Source organism: Augochlora pura, chromosome 5 (assembly GCF_028453695.1).
Source record: "Augochlora pura isolate Apur16 chromosome 5, APUR_v2.2.1, whole genome shotgun sequence".
Taxonomy (NCBI): Eukaryota; Metazoa; Arthropoda; class Insecta; order Hymenoptera; family Halictidae; genus Augochlora; species Augochlora pura.
Window position 1 is genome coordinate 1429179 of NC_135776.1, and position 13954 is coordinate 1443132.

At 51.4% G+C, this 13954-nt stretch overlaps 1 protein-coding gene across 1 annotated transcript in view; it reads left to right on the forward strand.

Annotated features, from left to right (window-relative positions):
• The window catches only part of Px (MAP7 domain-containing protein plexus), a 63628-nt gene that overhangs the window by 43238 nt on the left and 6436 nt on the right, over positions 1-13954 (forward strand). Inside the window, exons 8-11 of the mRNA XM_078181889.1 lie at positions 7289-7539; positions 7744-7991; positions 8302-8454; positions 8939-9084. Of these exons, the coding sequence (XP_078038015.1) occupies positions 7289-7539; positions 7744-7991; positions 8302-8454; positions 8939-9084 (798 nt within the window). The remainder of the gene's footprint in view (positions 1-7288; positions 7540-7743; positions 7992-8301; positions 8455-8938; positions 9085-13954) is intronic.

Genomic DNA, 13954 nt, shown 5'->3' on the forward strand with positions numbered 1-13954 from the left:
CTATTTACCCCGGGGAATTTATTCGGCGACGACCGACCGGTAGCCAACCTCGCCACGGCTCTCCGACACTACTGCTACAGAGAAGCCAGAGGGTGTGGTGTGCTCTCGCCTAGCCACCCTGCTCTCGAGCCCCGAAATCCTTTCGCTTCTTTCGTCTCTACGGAAATTCGCGGATCTCGTCGAACAAATCGTGTTTGCAGCGTTATCGAGCCGACCGGATCGCTATAAAATCTTCGGAGATCGCGGTGCGTGAATTTATCGAGTCGATTCGATCACTGCCGATTCCCAAGCTCAGCCGCTTGGATGTCGGGAGGACAGGTGCCGGGACAGGTAACCGAAGGCTCCTAAAATTTTCGTCGGGATAACGGTGTTCGATAAGAAGAGAGTCGGCAGCTCCGCGCAGCTCTGCGGCGCTCGCACCCTTACGAGTCCCTTGACATTTTGCCAAGCACCCCCATTGAATCACCATATAAACGACTCCGGAGCCCCGCGAGCTCAACCCCTGGCTTGATCCGCCCCAACCTCAAATATACGTTTCATTTTAGTACGGTCGTAGCCGCGGCACTCTACAGTCATCATGGGCGTCGAAATTCCGCCCCGATTCTATATAGGAAGTACGAGGGGATGGTGGCGCGTATACGGGGTCCACGCTGAGAATGGCTCGCAGACTTTTGTCGGATCCGCCGTGATCGGCCGATTCAAACAATAGAAAACAAGACCTTCTTCTCTTCTCTCGCGCCGTTGTCCAAGATTCCAAGGGAAAATAAATAAGGGGTTGGAAAATCGAAACGGCGACGCCAATGCGACTCGATCCTCTCTCCTACCCTCGTCGCTGCGGCTCCAAGGGTGCCTCTGGGATTTCGCTTCGACGCTGTGCTCGTTCGTTCGTTGGTTCGTTCGTTCGTTCGTAAGGTGCTTCGGAATTTCCATATTAATTCGTTAGATCGCGGTACGTGACGGGAATCCACGATTTAATAACGTTTTGCCGGCGGTTCGTCGTCGCCCGCGACTCTGACGACCTCGGTGGCCCCACGGACCAATCCGCGCTCCCCAAAAAGTGACAGGGAAACGCGAATTTTCCGCATGCGGTGTCGCCGGAAACCCGCTCGCTCGCGATCGATCGTGCTCGCGCTAGAAAAATCGCGCCGACGAGTTCGGCGACTTCGAAATCCAGAGAATGTCTCCGAAATCGCGGTAATTCCATTTGCGCAAATCGCTCGAGCGAACAGGGTGGAAACTTTGAGAAAATCGAATTTCGATTTGTCCGACTCGCGGTCTACTCGTTCCACTTAATTAACAGGGGCGTTCGATGGATGCAAAATTAAATTCTTCCATTATGAAATTCTAGGTATAATGTGGACACAGGACGAAACAAAATTATTTCATTCTCCTGCTGGGTAATCTTCTTCGAGTTGGCGATTTCACGAATCCAAATAATATATCGAATAATGAATGAAACGAGGCGAGCGATGTAAAGTGTTTAGAAACGACGAGTAGACTCGTTCGATGGATAAACGCCGGGACGTTTCGCGCAGCGATTTGCGGGGGCGTACGGTAAAAATCAGCGCGGCGGGGTTAGAAAGAGCGAGGAGAAAGGGGTAAGGGGAGAGAGAGAGAGAGAGAGCGGTAACCGTTTGTTTGGATAGCCGGTGCGCGACGGGTTATCGATATCGAGCGGGGGAAGGGAAGCGCGAGAAGGGGGTGGAAACACGGCGGTTAGAGTCGAGGTAAACGCGGAGCCGATCGGGCGAATCAATTGTTCGACTTCCCAATAGGATTTGACCGCGGACCGAATAAAAGGACGCGTGTCCCGCAGTTTTATTTGCGCGGACCCGCGGGGGTGACACTGCGATCGCTAACAGCGCGCCGGTTCTCGGTGACACTGTCCGTCCTTCCGACCTCGATTCCACGGGACCCGACCGGGAATCGATGAGAGAGCATCCGCGCCGCGCCGCGCCGCGCCGCGCCGAGCCGGGCCGAGCCGAGCGTGCGACAGATGTTGATCTAACTGCGTGTGGCAACCCTTTGTAGAGGCTGCAATTTACACGCGCCCGCCTCGCTACAGAAAAATATGGGGGCCGGGGCCGGGGTGGCGATGAGTGGTTGTCGAGAGGGGGGGATGGGGGTAGGGGGGCGCGGACAACCGACCCAACCGTTCACCGGTGATTGTTCGCGACCGCACAGTGCGCCGCGTCTGCGCTGCCAACGGCTTCCGCTGCCACCACCGCGGCCCGTCCGCAAACCCGCTTCCGCTCCTTCACCGAATTTTTTCCGCTCCGCTCTCGAAACGCTCGCGCTCTCCCTCCCGGCTTTTAACGGGACCTTTGCAATCGGCGGCAATCTTCTTCTCCTCGAACCGTATTCTCCTCAATCAAGAAATATCCGCGTCTCGAAACGACACAGAAGATGCGTTCCAAGACACGGCAAACGATTTTTGTCCTCGTAATCAATTGGAACGGCGAAGGTGGACCTTTCGCGTTCGATTTAATTAATAAAAATTCATCGATTTAATTGGATCGCTCGAGGGCGATTGCGTCAGGTCGGCGTGTTTCGAGCGACCGCGCGCGTCCCGTTCCATCATCGATCGCGTTTCGTCGCGAGCGCGCGGCGGTGACAGTCGGTCGGCCGTGAATAAAATATCAGTAGAAAAATGCGCACGGTTTCGAACGACGCGAGCAAACACGCGTATAAGCCGCATGAATTATCGCGCGTCGGGAAATCCCCGTCGTCCGACCGCGACGTTCGGCGTCGCGTCCGCTTTAATTCGGCGTCGATTTTCCCGTCGCCGACGCACCGGCGGCGGTCCTCCTTCCGACATTGATTTTTCTACGCGAAAAACTCGACTTCCCGCGACCGAGCCGCAGCCTCTCGAAGGGTTAGGCGAGGGGATTAAGTGGAAAAGGTCAGCAGCCACGATGCGAGGTCACTGGGAGCCTCGAGGTGTTCCGAACCGTAGCTTCTTCCCACCGCCCGTGTCTCTCTCTCTCTCTCTCTCTCTCTCTCTTTAGGCTACTTCCCGTCTCCTCTCCTCTCGGCCTCGGCCGTCGATGAAACGGGCACGGCGAGGGCTGTTATCGAACACGCCGACCACGATCTCGTCTTATCGAATCGCTTAAACGCTCGCCGCGGGATTTCATCGGATTATCATCGCGTCCCCTTCTTCGCGCCTCCTCTTTATACCGTACTTCGTCAACCGTTTCCGCTTCGGGAAAATCTTGCTGCCGGAAGAAATTCACCGCGATCGATTTTTTAATATCTCCGAGCAAATAATCCGACAGAATTATCCGTGAGAGCAAACCATTTTTTTGATCTGTCGCGTAACAATAGTCGGGTAGACAGGGGTCGATTTGCTCTTCCGACTCTTGACCTTTTCTCGTCGCGTTAAACGCGGTTTTCGGGACGCGCGTACTTCGCTCGGAGAATCGACGACTGGCCCGCGAATTCGGCGCACGTTCGCCGGAGCATTTCTCGTCGGCGAACTTTCCTGTCGCGGCGCAATCGATTCGCAATCGCCGAAAGAATTAACAACGTTTTTAGTCGCGGCCATGATTTCCGGCGGACCAGAATTTCGAACAAACTCCATTTGGCTCCGCGGATCGCGATCCACTCGAAAGTTTGCCGCTCGCCCGGATAGACCGTGCGTGGGTGGAAATTTTGCCGAAAAACTCGTCGGGATTTTTTGCCAGCCGGCGGACAGCGGACGGCGGAGGGTCTGCAAGGTCGACGCTCTTGTCGTTAACCCCAAAGTCCCCCGAGGAATTATTACATAATTCTGTTCGAGCGAAAGTCGTTGCCATTATTTAGCCGGTGCTCGCGATCGTGGTTGGAGGAGCCTCAGAAACGATGCGTTTAAGTATTTTATATCGGTGGGGTGTTTTCCAGGGGTTGCAAGGGGTGGTTCGATAGACGCGTACAGCAAATTGCTGTTTTCGAATCGAGCTTTCGACCGAGCCAGCACGAGCTCGACGAGATCGAACAATGCCGCGCGCGACGCTCCCCTATGTTCCGCAAGATTGAAGGGGGGCCAGGTGGTTAGTACCCCTTGTTAGTTTCGGACGCGGGATTCAACGGGCGACTCTCCTGTACCGGCAACCTGTCTATACCGGGTGGGCCAAACTAATTTTGAAAAATACGCGGAACGATTTCTCTCGTAATACATATGCTTCGTGTAATATCGGGAACTTTAAAGGATAAAATAGGGAACCGGCGATTGGACTTGACATGAAATCAAACGAATTCCCAAAGCTCGGCGTTTCCGAACCGTGAGATGATCCGCCGTGGTTGGTGCCACCCCGTACGCGTCGCTTAGGACTTGTACACAGCCAGGACGAGCCCGGTGAAAACACTTTAGTGTAAAAACAGAGTTAGTGGCGTAATCCTTCCCTCTTTAGCCGTGGTTGCCTCTCGCTCCGGTATCGCTTCTCGCTGGCTTCTCTCCCTCGTTCTTCCACCAGGGGAGGGGGCGGGGGATGCAGGAGCCTCGCAAGCCCCGACGGGACAGGGGCCGGGGGAGAGAAGGCAGAGAAGGCAGCAGCCGCGCGCGGAGGGTCACGGGGACTGTGTGGCGGTCTGGATTCAGGCTCTTCCTGTCTTAGTGGTGTGGCGTTACCATGGTAACAGACTGTAAGCCGCTTAACACCACCCCCGTGCACCCTTTCCACTCGCCGGTGGAATCCTTGTGCTTCCGACGTCGAGTCAACCCTCCCTCGCTGGCTCGTTCGCGTTGGCGAATGTCGCCGTCCCTTCGCCGCTCCTCTCGCACCCCTTTGGCTCTCTGCACCCCCTCCTCCACCGACCCTGCCGCAGCCTCGTTTCGCCCTTCGGAAGATCCTGAACGACCGCGCACGACTTTTCCCGCTTCCTACGGGGGCCCTTAAAAGGGCACTGGGCTGACCTTGACCATCCTGTAACCGGTCGATTCGATTAGGAAAATTGCCGGAAAAGATCGCCGGCCGCCCTCGAATTGAAACGGTTCGAAGCTGGAGCGAAGACGGGCTGAAAAATTGCCGATTCGATATTCATTCTGAAAATTGACGAGGCAACTCGTTATCAACTTTTCGCAACCGTGTCAATTTCTTGCGCCCGTTCGTCATCCTCGAAACGTTCAACCCTTCGACCCGGGTCGGCTAACGTTTCAATCCGAAAAATTGGGTTGCAGAGAGGAGGGGAGTCGACGGTGGTCGGAAGACGATTTTCACGCGGAATTTATTTCGAATCGAGTCTCGATTGTGTGTTCCGCGATGCCGTCGCCGTTCTCCGCCCCTATTTGTTCTGCCCCCTTTCGGGAGGGTGTGCAGACTGGCGGAGGGTTGGGAAACAAAAAGAGAGGTTATTAAGATGACGGCGGAGAAAGGAGCGCCGGGAATACGGATGAAAAGACATCGGGCGGCCGAAGTCGTGCGTTTCGAGAGGGTGGAACGGTGTGTCGGTGGTCTCTGTCTCCTGGCTTTGCTGGACAGAGAGAGAGAGAGAGAGAGAGGGGAGAAAGGGGAGGGCGACAGAGAGGGAGAGAGAGAGACGAGACACACGGATGGAGGTAATCGCGTGTCGGCCGAGAGGAAGCAAAGGTGTGTGCGCTCCGCTGACGAGGAATTGAATGGAGGGTGAAAACCATCCTCGGAATCACCGAGCCCACTGAGCCATCGGGTATTCCGTCCTCTCTCTCTCTCTCTCTTTCTCCCTCTCCTCCGCTGTTATTTTCTCGCTTCAACCGAAGGTTGCTTCGCACACGCGCAACACCAGAATTCAGTCCCAGGGCAGGCAGTCTTCTACCGAATCGAAGAATGATTATTTCCATCGCTTTTCCATTCGATTTCTCGTAAAAAATAGTTGTAGCTTCGTCGGCTCGATGACTATATTTTATGTCGAGAAATGATTGGCGATTGATCGCAATCACGGTTAGTGCATGCCGGGCAAACCTGAATCTATGCAGGTTTCGGATGCCGCGGAAAAGAGCCGCCACTTATACGGAATCGAGTTTGCCGGTTGCAGACAAAGGACCGTCCGGATGTCTTTGCCTCGGCTGACGCTTGATTTCCAGTAGAAAAAAAAGAACAGAAATCGATGAAAGGAGGAAGGAAGAATAAGAGGGCGCAGGGTGGCGAGAAATGGGGTTGGCTCTCGGGGATCGACGTCTTGCCGATAGGGATCGTGCTCGAAATGTTCTTCCGAACCGCTTACTCTTTTCATCTCGTTCCCCGCGGAATTCGAGATTCGTATCGAGCGGTGCAAAGAGCTCGCGAAGATCAAAGAGCCGCGTTTCCTCTTGCGATCGAGCGAGAGGAGCGCGTGCACGCGTCGTTGAATGGGGAGAGAGAAAGCGAGAGAGAGAGAGAGAGAGGGAGAGCAATCACGAAGCCAGAGCCACAAACAGGAATAATGCGACCCAAGGTGCAACACAAGTCCAACGCGGCGTATGCAACGTTATGGCATCGAGGACGACGACGACGAAGCGTCAAGTCGCACGGGAAGCTGGGAAATATCGGCGCGAAGCAATTTGTAATTAGCCAGACGCCGTCCGGAGTTATTGCCGTATCGTCCCGTTCGCGCGGATTAAAAACTGCAATTTATATTCCGCCGCGATCGTAGGAAATAATTAATGCCTGTCGGCGGATCGAGCGACACGCTATTATCTCTTTCTCCCTCTCTCTCTCAACGAAGCGCGCGCGAGCGAGCTCGGTCTCTCGCCCTCTCCTCTCTCTTTTGTGGTTATCGTCGCCGCGCCGGCAAATTACGCGTTCCCTTTCAGGGAAACCGAGATCAAAGAGCTCGACGGACGCGGCCGATCGATTTTCTTTTAATGGGAAAACCGGTTGCTTGATTTTTCACCGCGGCTGACCGATTGACTCACCAAAATGAGCCCTTTAACGCGCTGATCGGACGCATTATCAACCGATTCGAATTTGACTTCGATACTCTGGCGGAAGAAAAACGTAGAGGTGTCCACTGTTGTGTAGTTTGTCGGTCCGGCGAGGATTAGCAGTTTATTATCTGTTTTATTGCGGGGCAGGTAGCCAAGGGTCGCGACCCGAAGCGCGGCACACCGCAAAAGAAAGACGGCGCAACGCGTGCCATAGTTTAATCCTCTTGTCTGAACGTTCTTCTTCTAGTCAAAGGTCGCGTAAGATGTTTGCGATTCAGTTTAGCGTTGACCTACGATGCGTGAACCTCGTAGCGAACCTACGCGTTAAATTGACAGTAGTTTTCATGTCTTCGCAATTTTTAATAATATTAGAATAGAGTTTTCGATATTTCTTATTAACATATGTTTGATTTGCGTTCGTTCCAGGTCTTCAGCCGGCCAGCACCAAAGCGCAACCCACCGCGATCAGCAAGTCTCACAGGCCCAGTTCCGGTGTTTTACCTCAGGGTCATACACCTGGGCCCGGCCCAGGTAGTCAGCAGAACAGCAGAAGCTTTGCCGCCGCCTTGAGGAACCTGGCGAAACAGGCAGGGCCGGCACCTCAGGAAGAAGAACCTCGCGCGAGTCCCAAGAATCGGGCCCCGCCCCCTCTGGTCAGGGGCCCTTCCCCTGCCAAGGTAAGCAGTCGTCGTCCTCTGTTCCGAAAGAAACCGAGATCTTCGCGTAGCCTCTCTGGCAACGAGCAATTTTCGCTTTAGAAATGCGATTCTATTTACCGAATTAAAAATGCTCGGAAAGGAGGGTCTTGTCGCGAGAAGAAGAATTAGTCGTCGAACTTTGATAGAGTTTAGACTAACGATCGTTTGGTGTCTGCATTTTAGGAACGGTCCTCCCACGAGAGAAGACCCGAAGAAATTCCCTCGTTGTACACGACCGCAAGACCCGCTGACACCAGCAAACACAGCGTGACAGCCGCAGCTTCCGATTTGCTGGCCCGTTCCGGTTTCCAGCCGTATCGGCCCGAGCATCATCCGGCCCATGCTCCACCGGCCTTCGCCCTGGATCCTGCGGCCTACAGCCCTTATCACCATGGTCTCTACCCACCGCCACACCTCCAACACGCTTATAGGTAATTTTTAGTCGCAATACCTCCTACGGAACGTCTCCCAACCTTCCCGATATTCCTTGACGCAATCAGAAACAGGACACGCATTATCCGAAGCGCAACATTAATTCATAGTCTAGACCTAGAAGGTCGCACCTCCTGTTTCTGACTGCTCAGAGAATTTCCACTGTCAAGGGATATGTCCGACATGTGAGTTTTTCTATTTGTTGTTTCCTGTCGATCAAAAAGTGTTGGGCGACAATTCTCGCTTTATCGACGCTTCACGAAATTGTTGAGCGTATATTGACCATGCTATCCCTTTTCCGGTTCACAGATTTGAGGAACAGTTGTATCTGGAACGGTGTGGAATGCTGAGACCGCCGTTGTTCCCCGGGCTACCTTCGTATCCGCTCTACGGGTTAAGATACAGCCCGGACATGCTGCCGCCCGCGTCCATCGGACTGATGTCTCCCGTGATGCATGAACGGTAAGTGGGGATGCTACGAAGTTACTTGCATTTCCTTGGGTGCATTCGCTTCGAACGATTCCTATGCAAACAATTCCAAACGCTGCGGCATCGAGCAATCCTATTTCTTCGTTTCTAATCCTCTTGGCCCATAGAATCGGCAAACAAAGTTGGATTTAACTTCCACGGTCCCGAAGGAATCACGAAACACAAAGATATGCGACTCTAGAAAAATAAAAATCAAATTCTTGAGAGACGACTGACTTTCATTCGGGGAACTGGTAGTTTTCGTAGCGTCAACAATCGGAATTATCGTAGAGTCTTAGAACGCGTAGCGAAATCCGCGGATGGAGAAGTTTAAATGAAATTTTCTACGGATAGAAGGGGGGGGACAAGTATCTCCGTTGTTTGACTTTTTGAAAGGCGAGTGCAGCCATAGGTGTTCAGGCTCGGCTCGTCGACATCGGTCTCCTGTTTGAGTAAACGACACGATTCCCGTTTTCAGGCTGAAACTGGAGGAGGAGCATCGGTTAAGGCAAGTACGGGAACAAGCCGCGCTGCGCGACGAGGAGGAGAGGAGAAGAGCGGCGCGAACTTCAGCTCCTGCCGCCCCGGTACCCGCGCCCGCACCTGCATCTGCCGATACTGCAGGTGAGCGAGTCGCTCCACCCCCCACTGCCTTTCATTAAAAAGAAAGCATCGATTTGCCGAGCGATCGCGAGACTCCTCCGTCTCGCCGTTTGCTTCTCGCGCGTCAAACGATTATCCTCTTTCTTTCTTTCTCTCTTTCTTTCTTTCTTTCTTTCTTTCCGTTTCGTTGCGAGCGTGTGCCTGCGTATCGCGAGAAAACGCCATATCCTCTCCACGCCACTGGTCGTTCCTCCGCCTCGGCTTCCACCGTACGAAGACCGTCTCGTACCATCTGTTTCCCCTCTACCAGACAGACTCCCTTCGTCCTGTCCACCGTCCTCGTCTTTTTCTCCTTACGCGGCACAGACGTTTCTCGTTTTCGTTTTTACCTCCTTTATGTCACGTTTTTAGTTGAATCTCTCGTTCTACGGACTACAAACCTCTTTTACGTGGCTCGGGGAAGTGCTCGCTGCCATCTTCCGTGGCCAGTGACTACGCGCCAGCTTTTCATAGTCTCAGGGAAATGTTGTTGGGAACCTTTTACTATTTTTGCTGGTGCAATTGCAGTTTTTTTGGTATTACTCGCCCCTATATTTTTCCATCGATAGCAGTCTGTACAAACAACGAATACCACTCGATGCTCGATTTAATTATGGAAATAGTTTAGTAGACTTTATATCCGACCCATCAGAATCTATCAAATTATTTAGGTGAATAGAATGTAACGAGTTGTTTGGAGATTTTTTATTTAAGAGTTGAAACTCTTGGACACGGTTCGGTCATTGGGTAGGAGCATTCCCTTGAGAAACTATCGCGTGCCCTTTGATGAGTCACTGCAATCGAGTGGGCGCGAACATTTCCCCGAGCCGCTAGGGAAGATCGGTAAGTAATGGACGCCGATTTCTATGCAACACTTCCCCAATTGTTTATCGGACCATCCTAAAGATCTCTCGCTGTATTCGGTTGGCGCCACCCCTGCGTTTCAAAGGAGAAAGAAAAACCACCCGCGTGAAACTAACGACACGCCTAAGCCCTATCTATTTTTCTACCGAAATCGAAATCTTCTCTTTAAAAGGATTTTTATTTGTTTTCAGATGCATAAATTCTAAAACCAACGATGCATGGCACTGTGTATAAACGAAATCTGAAATTTTTTCTCTGCTCTATTCGAAGACGGTTTCTTAGCTGCAGTCTCCCCGGTATAGCTACGCGTCCAACGAACAAAATGTCGAACGTTCGCGCTTCGGGCAATCAGCGCCGAGGGTGCGACGCGCGTAAACGATACTCGATAATTTCGAATTTTAAATAAAATTAAGATTAAATATAGTACGTCCCGGTAGTGCAAAAAATGCCTTTGAAATATTCCTGGATCGATTGGAAACGAACGCGGAATCCTAGAACCGGGTCGTAGAAGACCCCGAGAACACGCAAGGGTGGAAAAAGTTAAAGCCCCAACCGAATACCCGCGAAATTCTTATCGAGGGCTATTCCCATTCGGAGTCGTCGATTTTTTAGACGGATCGTTGTTGTTCCGATTTGAACGGCGTCGAAGTTTCGCATACCAGTTCGTTCGCGTTACAGTACAATGGAGTCGCCGCGCGATTATATTTATACAAATCACACTCCGCGTTCACGACGGGACGTCCTTTCGATCGCTGCCACAATTTCGCATTAATTTTCGCACCTGCTACCGGCAAGTCGGAATTAATAATTGTTCTCGAGACGAAAGACAGATTTATCCGAGGGGGTGCATAGTGTTCGCAGAAACGGTGGAAATTATGTTCCAATTAGATGATTCCGCGTGTCCTAGAAAAGGCCCCAATTTAGATTCGAATCGTCGTAAAATCGGCGCTCGCCGAACGGCGAAGCGGGGCAATCTTTGAGGAAAAATGTTTTCGGTTCGTTAGAAATCCAATTAGCGGTGAAATCGACTTTTCGATCCCCCGACGAATGGGAATAACCCGTTTGGTACGAGAACGATTGCCAGGGGAGCCCCATAAAAATCGACGCGTGTGCCGAGCCTTCTCTCTTCCCCCCCCCCCCCCCCCCCCTCCCCCCCCCCCCCCCCCCCCCCGAAATAAAAAAAAGAATCGGTGCACCTCCGTGTTTCATCGCAACGATATCGACGATCGACGTCGAGTCGTCGGACAAAAGCCTGTACTGCGCTCGACGGTCCATCCGCGCGTCGGATGGTCCGGGCGAGGCAAGCGAGGAGAAGTCGTTTTGTAAAATATACAAGAACACGCCAACACCAACCACGTTCGCGCTCGAACGGAACCGTGCGCGTGCACACGCCATACATGCGCGCACGGGCGCTCGCACGCAATGATATACAGAGAACACACGGTCGACTGTGAAACGAAAAATCGACAGACGAAAGAACAATACTACGCTTCTAATTTTAACTTAGATTATAATCGAAGTTATAGCCGTAAAACATAGTTGAAACGTTTCTTATCGGAGGAAAGGTAGGGATCGATATTTTCTAGCCAAGCGCACGGTGTCGCCGACGATCGAGACTAATTATTTATCGAGAAAGGACAGAGAGAGAGAGAGAGAGAGAGCGCGTTGATTCGTCGTTTTCAATAAAAGTAGCACTCGTTAGCAGCGAACGATTTTCAAAAATACTGCCACGCGAAGACTCCGATCGAAACAGCCGGGTTTTAGGGGGGACTTTTGTCACGGACACGCGTCGTTCCAGGGAACCGATGTTCTCGATCGTTATCCACTCTTATCGCCGTCGCCCTCTTCACACTTTTTCGTTCCTAAGAAATCGGTTCTCAATCTCCTACAATCATATTTTCTCCTGCGCAAACTTTTTCTTACGATTCTTACGATATCAGAGTCGTAAACGATGCTAAACATATTTAACGAGATTTAATTTGATTCGACTTCTCATTAGCTCGTCGACACCGGATCAAAATTACTCCGCCATCTACGTCCGATTAACTCGGGAAACAGATTTTCTGAATAAGAATTGCAAACGTCGGTTCCGCGCGACAGAGGTCCGGAACAAAGTGGTCCCCCGCAGCGAGAGCCAAAGTTGAGAGTTTTCGAGCTTAGGGAGAGCCGTGCACGCACCACCGATACAGACACCCACAACAGAGACACGTTTATTTGAGCGCCGGAGAGGGTGAGAGAGAGAGAGAGTGAGAGAGAGAGGAAGCGTCTGGTTCCCGCGGTTATTCGAGTTGAGAAAAAAAAAAGAGAGAAGAAAGCAAACGAATTTTGTTCGACAGCAGACCGAAGTCGGACTTATCGGCAGCTGTCCGCGCGATACCGACATGTTCCGCCACAAATATGCTCGCGGCCGTGAGTCGGCCTTCGGTCGGTCGTCGGACGATTCCCGTTTTCTCCGTTGCTTGTCCCAAGGTCAGGACAAAACCGTCGGAATTGCCGTCAGAGTACCGTCGGAACAGCGGGACGGAGCTGATTCCTTTTGTAACGTTGGCACGACAACGCCCGCGGCTCCCGTTTATGTACAACGATCGACGCCCGTTCCATCGTTAATCGTTTTCTCGTAGCTAGTAAACGGTGTTTCCGATAAGGCGAGACTCGCAACATAAGAGTGCACGCGTCCACGGGAATTCATCGATTCCGTTCGTCGACGTCGTCGACGACCACGCGTGCCCGTGTTTCCTCCCGCGTCCGCGAATTTTTCCCATTTTCGGTCTCGCCGACGCTTTGCCCCGCCAATCATCGATGCTCCAACCGTCTCGAGATCGAACTTCGAAGTCTTCGAACCGCCACCCCTGCGAAGAAAACCTGTTCGATCGAACCGGACAGAATCATTTCCTCGACTCCCCTCGCGATCCAGCGAATTACGATTTCGCGAGATTCAGACAATTCTCGCGAGAAAAGGACAATTCGCCCGGTATAAATTCAAGAGGGTTAATTAATTTGCAGCTGATCCACTCGTGCATGAGATGACTTTAGCAGTCGGAATGTTCGCGTAAAGATTATTATTCTTCTAGAGAGAATTTGTACACGGTGACGCGGGATGTCGATTAAATGATCTCTGGGGCAACCACCCCGGTCGACTATTTTCTGGCAGGTGTGCGAACTACGGGACGATGCGGTGGTGGCAGGCGAAGCGTCGCGCGTGTCCCCCCTCGCCGCGATAGTTGACGATCATTTCGAAAGATTGATCGGTGGCCGTCGGTCAGCCAAACTCGGCTCCTCGTGACCGGTTCGCGAACAATGTTGTTACACGCTTCTAGGTTGTTCATCCTTTTCCGTTTCGATTTATTTGTCTTATAAAATGTTTTTTTTTCCTTTTGTTTTTCTTTTTAAGGATAAGAAGGTGTTCCTTTCGGTCTTCGCCCCCGTACGCGTGCGAGATAGAGAGAGAGAGCGAGAGAGAGATAGAGAGAGAGAGAGCATTCTTATGGATTGTAAGCGTGTGTGTGTGAGAGAGAGAGAGACCATTTTCCGGAAGCAGTGCACTCTTGCGTTAGTTCCCGCAACTGTTTTAGAGAATTTGCAATTTGAACTGATCGATGATGATGATGAATGTCGCAATTAACTCGTTCCTTTTCTTTTTAATTGTAGTGAATATCGTATTAATAGTTCATCCATTTATTGACTGAATCCACCGATGTATATAAAAACTTTGTCGAACAATGTTCTTTTATCAAAATTATAACCGTTTTTTATATAATTTATTATGTAAACATGTATATTTGGACTATAATTGAAAATAAACATTGCGAGAGAAACAAGTGAAACGAACGTTGACGATTGATGATTATGACGATGATTATGACACGATGGTTATAACGATGATTATAATGATGATGATTATGATGATGAAATGGAAGAAGGAAATAAAAATAAAAAACAACAAAAAAAAAAATACACCAAACGACTTGATCAAAATTCTGTTTTTTGA